The sequence below is a fragment of the Pristiophorus japonicus genome, unplaced genomic scaffold (assembly GCF_044704955.1).
Source record: "Pristiophorus japonicus isolate sPriJap1 unplaced genomic scaffold, sPriJap1.hap1 HAP1_SCAFFOLD_42, whole genome shotgun sequence".
In the NCBI taxonomy this organism is placed as follows: Eukaryota; Metazoa; Chordata; class Chondrichthyes; family Pristiophoridae; genus Pristiophorus; species Pristiophorus japonicus.
In genome coordinates, this window is record NW_027254090.1 from 5,867,899 (window position 1) to 5,874,125 (window position 6,227).

Below are 6,227 nucleotides of genomic sequence, written 5' to 3' on the forward strand. Positions count from 1 at the left end.
TGGCCCAGATCCCTTAATATGTTTTCTTAACAAAACTCTATCAATCTCAGGTTTAAATTTAACAATTGACCGAACAGCATTTGCCATTTGCGGAAGAGTTCTAAACAGCGAGCACACTGTGTGTAGAAGTGTTTCCTAATGTCACTCTCGAAATATCTGGCTCTCATTTTTACTCCATGCCCCCAGCCCTAGAATCCCCAACCAGCGGAAATATTTTATCTCAATCTACCCCTATAAGTTCCCCTTAATATCCTGCACATTCCGGTCTGTACAACCACATTTGTGTAATCTATCCTTGGAATGTAAAACTTGGGGTGAGGGTATCATTGTGCTAAACCTACGCTGCACTCCCTCCAAAGCCAATATATCCTTCCTAAGGTGTGATGCCCAGAATGGCTGGCAGTGCTCCAGCTGTGGTCTAACCAGGGTTTAGTGTAGCTGCAGTATAACTTCTGTTCCCTTGTACTCTAGGCCTCTAGATATAAAGGCCAGCATCTCATTAGCCTTGTTGATTATTTTCTGCACTGTCCATGACTCTCTAATGATCTATATCTATGGACCCGCAGATCTTTTTGGACTGCCACTATTCTCAGCTTTTCACCATTTAGAAAGTGCCCTTTTCTATCTTATTTAGGCCCAAAGTGGGTGGCCTCCTATTACATTCAGATCCATTTGCCACAGTTTAGCGCATTCACTTCATCTATCGATGGCCCCGAGCAATTTTATGCTTCCATCAACACTGCCAACAAAGTTGCCGAACTTTTTGCCAACGACACATTTGGAGATATGACTTGCTGTGCCATCCTTGAAGTTGTTAATAAATACGGTGCATAGTTTTGACACCTGGAATTTAGTTCCTTTGTTCCAGGATCATTGGAAGATGGTGACAAGAGCCTGTGGAACCTCCACCCTTACTTCACTGAGCAAACCCTGGGATGCAGCCCAGCCGATGATTGTTCCACATTGAAGGCTGACAAATGTTTTATCCCCTCCTTTTTATCTATTTTATCCGGTACAATGTCTCTACTACCTCAACAACTTGCAAATATACAGCGCCTTTATTGCAGTAAAACGTCCTAAGGCGCTTTGCGAGAGTGATTATCAAACAAGATTTGTTCACGAGCAACGTAAGGATAAAGTCGGAAAGCTTGGTAAAAGAGGTAGATTTGAAGGAGTACCTTAAATGAAGGGGGAGGGGTAGAGAGGCGGAGAGGTTTCCAGAGGGAATTCCAGAGCTTTCAGGCCTCAGCAGCTGAAGGCACAACCACTAATGATGGAGCAACTGTAACCGGAGATGTGCAGGAGACCTGAATTGGAGAAGCACAGAGAGCTCGAAGCTATCTAGTATGAGGTGGTTAGAGAGTTGGGACAGACGGGGGATTGGAAAAAAAGAAGGATCATTTTACAATTGACGTATACGTGTGGAAGCTGAGGTTGCGTTTTCAGATGATGTCGCTGAGGGGCAGCATGCAGATGGGAAATAGCAGAGTGCCTCCTCCTTTAGTGTGACATGAAGCTGTTGGATTGCTGTAAAAGCCCAACTGGTTTACCATTAGGGAAGGTAATACACCGTCTTTATATTCGGCTCGAGTACAGCCTGCTGCTGAACTGTGCTCTAAATTGGCCTGCGCAGCACTAAGTTGAAGTCCCACCATCACCTTACCAAGTGCCAGCTCTGGCTCAGTGCTAGAAATTGCACAACAGAGTCAAAAGGCTGCGGTTTCAAATATCCACACGTGGGAATTTTCACATCATCTCGGCTTACATTTAATTGCTGTACTGCGGCCTATGTTCTCTGAGGTGCTTTTTGGTTTTCGGACTGGGAGCCAATGTAGGTCGGCGAGCACAGAGGTGATGAGTGACCGGGACTTGTTGTGAGTTACACTATGGGCAGCAGAGTTTTGGATCAGTTCAAGTTGATGGAGGGTGGATGATGGGAGGCTGGGCAGGAGAATGTTAGAATTGTCAAGTCTGGAGGTAACAAAGGCATGGATGAGAGTTTGGGCAGCAGACCAGCTGAGACAGGGTGGAGTCGAGCGATATTATGGAGATGGAAGTCGGCGGCCTGGTGAAGCAGTAGATATGTGGTCAGAAACCCATCTGGGGCCAAATACAACACCAAGGTTGTGAGCGGCCTGGTTCAGCCTTCGACAGTTGCCAGGGAGAGGGATGGAGTCGTTGGCGAGGGAACAGAGTTGTTGATGCAGACCGAAGACAATGGCTTCAGTCTTCCCAATATTTTGTTGCAGGAAATTTCTGCTCATTTTGTACTGGATGTGGGACAAGTAGTGTGACCAATCTGAGTCAATGGGGGAGAGGAAACAGATGGTGGTGAGGGAGAGCTGGGTGCCGTCAGCGTACATGTGGAACCTGGCATTGTGTTTTCGGAGGATATCGCCAAGGGGCAGCACGGAGATGAGAAAAACCGAGGCCTTATACCTCCGCTCAGCTGTCTGTGAAATATGACATTATTCAACAAGAGCTGGGAAGTTCTCCCAGGTGTTCCAGCCAATATTCTTCCCCCAACCAATACCTCAAATTGATTATTCTAGCAATTGTAATGCGAGTAAATCTTCCTCCCTCGGCGGACAGTTTAACAAGGAACACACAAAAGCAACTTTTGTATTTTATTTCAGCATAACTGAGTTTTAACAGTAACATTTTAAATAATTCGAAATTGAGCAAGTTTCTCAGCAGTATGGAAGAACTATTTCATCTCCACTGTGTGAAACAAAATCTCAAATGCCTTTTTTATTTGAACTTTAATTGAACCTTAAACCTAGCGCTCAGATAGAATGTTGAATCGAGCTGATTTGAATATGGAAAAACATCCCAGTGATTCAGCGAATTGGTATAGAAGGAGAGCGAGGATGAAAGCTGAAATGTTCACGGAAACAAGCAATCTGCTTTCTCACTGGAAAGAATCATTTTGCGGTGCAAACAAATATCCCGTCACTAATTGGCAGCCCTTGCTGCGGGTTCATTGCATTGAGGCCCGGTTTCTCCAAGGCCGATTTGTAAACATGCTAGGAATACAGGAATATGTATTAATAATGCTAATCGGTTGCTGGTATTATTATGCTCAAATATTTTTAAATTAACTGTTGCTATAATTTAAGACAAGACAGTAATGTAAAAGATATATTGTTGGCCCTGTTGCCGAGGCCCTTTTGTATATATAGATGAAAATTCTCATCTGGAGATGAGTTGTGATAATCGGGGAATCAGGTCCGGTTTCACAGCAACCGTTTGCTTTATTTTACTAATTTACCAATTAGTGTAAAGGGATATTTGAGTGCATTGATCATCTCCTCCCTGAACTTACTCTGGGTCACGGTGTAAATGGCCGTGTTCGTGCAGGAACTCAGGAGCTGAAGCATAGTTCCCGCGTGTTCAAAGGTTGCCAAAGGGTTATAAAACGTTCTGTAATTAAAGATGCCTAGGATACGATACAATAAGAAATATACAACCGTTGTCAGCCAGAGCAGGATGAAACTGCCGGATATTGCGAATAGTAAAACGATGGACTTTCTGCGGTTCCTCATCTCAGGGTCCTGGTCATTTCCACCATCGCTGCCTTCCCGGAGGTTCCTTCGGGCCCGACTGGCCACTAAAATGCGTCTGACGGTGAGAGCATTCAACAATAAAATCACACAGAAGGGAAGCACTGGGGTTAACAGCTGTTCAAACCAAGAGAAAGCTCTCCATGTGGGTGCAGCATAAAACTGCACTGATACACGGCAACCCCGCGGTATGTGATTAGCTGTAAAATAAGGAGCATACACGAAGGGCCAAGGGACATTCTTCGAACAGAACAGTGCGCTCAAAGTCACTATAACCACAGCTGCGGTTCTCTCGGTGCAATATTTGGTTTTCAGCTTCTGACAACAAATGGCTAGAAACCGATCAAAGGTAAAAGCGACCGTGAACCAAACAGAACTGTCTGTGGCAGTCTGAGCCAGGAAGTGAATGAATCTGCACACAGGAGTGTAGTACAGGGAAGTGTCCCACCAATACAGCACAGCCATCTGAAGTAATATCACATTAAAGACAATCACCGTCAGATCCGCCGTCGCCATGGCCACCAGGTAGCGAGTGATGCATTTGGAGAGACCGCACTTTCCCCGGGACAGGATCACAATCGCCATCAGGTTCACTGCGAGAAGGAGAGATAAAGAAACAGTGAAATCACTAACCAGGCTGAGAAACCACCGATCAGTTTAACCGATGTACACGGGCTGTGAGTGTCTTTATTTCGTTATTTCGCCCCTTGTCTCCTCATACGAAGGGGCTCATGCCGGGGTTTCATTTCTGGTAGCGTTGGCTCCCGTGACCCCTCATCCAACAGCTGAGTCTTCACTTGGGATCCTCGAAATTACATTTATTTGTCGATTCTGACACTGCGAGGTCTGCGGGGCAGGACATCGCCAAATTTAAAAGCGAAAGGCTACAAGACCAGTTAAATCAGGAAGTACAGGTTAAGTGACACGAAATTTGACTTAAATGCTAATGTACTTAAAAAAGCGAATGACTTGACCCACACAATGCCAGAGATTTTGATTGCAGCAAATACATTGGGAACACGAGCCTGGTGTTGAGTTGTTGCCCGCCATCTATAAGTTATTAATGAGATTAGCTTTCCAGTGGAGCAATGTGAATGCATTATGACACAATATGTCAAGGAATGTAATGCAGCAGCATGCTCCAGTTATAACCAGATACAGGCTTCATGTCTCAGCACAAGGCTCGAGCAATACACGGGGCAGTGGGCACCTGGGAATAAGATAAATCTCACAATCCGCGCTGTGTAAGAATAGATCACCGTGAGCTCTCACTCATGTCCTCCAGATAAACTCCTCCCGAACCGTATTGCACTGACTGAGCCCCGTCTCCACAATAACACACATGGACTGAAGCAAGCCGTCATCTTTTTCCCACTGGTCCTCAACATACTTTAAACATCAAACACAAAACATGTCGACAAAAGCCATTTTCCAAAATCATAATAATGATCTGAATTGAACATTTGAGAGGAACCCACAAATTTACCTTTAAGTCAGGAGGACAGTTTCTGCTCCATGTTTTGCTCATCTGATGCGCCTTCTGTGTGTCGCCTGTTCTCCTGAAGGCACTGGCTCCTGCTGGGACACACAGACTCAATCCTCTCTCCCTGAGACACATGCTGGTATACACAGACTCAATCCTCTCTCCCTGAGACACACGCTGGATACACAGACTCAATCCTCTCTCCCTGAGACACACGCTGGGACACACAGAGTCAATCCTCTCTCCATGAGACACACACTGGATACACAGACTCAATCCTCTCTCCCTGAGACACATGCTGGATACACAGACTCAATCCTCTCTCCCTTGGACACATGCTGGATACACAGACTCAATCCACTCTCCCTGAGACACATGCTGGATACACAGACTCAATCCTCTCTCCCTGAGACACACGCTGGGATACACAGACTCAATCCTCTCTCCCTGAGACACATGCTGGATACACAGACTCAATCCTCTCTCCCTGAGACACACGCTGGATACACAGACACAATTCTCTCTCCCTGAGATTCATGCTGGACACACAGACTCAAATCTCTCTCCCTGAGACACACGTTGGTATACACAGACTCAATCCTCTCTCCCTGAGACACATGCTGGGACACACAGACTCAATCCTCTCTCCCTGAGACTCATGCTGGATACACAGACGAAATCATCTCTCCCTGAGACACTTGCTGGATACACAGACTCAATCCTCTCTCCCTGAGACACCTGCTGGATACACAGTCTCAATCCTCTCTCCCTGAGACACACGCTGGGACACACAGACTCAATCCTCTCTCCCTGAGACACACGCTGGGATACACAGACTCAATCCTCTCTCCCTGAGACACACGCTGGGACACACAGACTCAATCCTCTCTCCCTGAGACACACGCTGGATACACAGACTCAATCCTCTCTCCCTGAGACACATGCTGGATACACAGACTCAATCCTCTCTCCCTGAGACACATGCTGGGACACACAGACTCAATCCTCTCTCCCTGAGACTCACGCTGGGATACACAGACTCAATCCTCTCTCCCTGAGACACACGCTGGATACACAGACTCAATCCTCTCTCCCTGAGACACACGCTGGATACACAGACTCAATCCTCTCTCCCTGAGACACACGCTGGGACACACAGCCACAATCCACTCTCCGGGACT

At 46.3% G+C, this 6,227-nt stretch overlaps 1 protein-coding gene across 1 annotated transcript; it reads right to left on the reverse strand.

Moving 5' to 3' along the window:
- Positions 1 to 3,254: 3,254 nt before the first annotated feature.
- On the reverse strand, positions 3,255 to 4,632 carry LOC139250752 (probable G-protein coupled receptor 139). The gene is made up of 2 exons (XM_070873115.1): positions 4,542 to 4,632; positions 3,255 to 4,156 (listed from the first exon to the last, which is right to left on the reverse strand). Exons 1-2 carry the CDS (start codon positions 4,573 to 4,575, stop codon positions 3,255 to 3,257), a joined length of 936 nt encoding a protein of 311 aa, XP_070729216.1. The 5' UTR covers positions 4,576 to 4,632.
- Between the last annotated feature and the right edge of the window lie 1,595 nt (positions 4,633 to 6,227).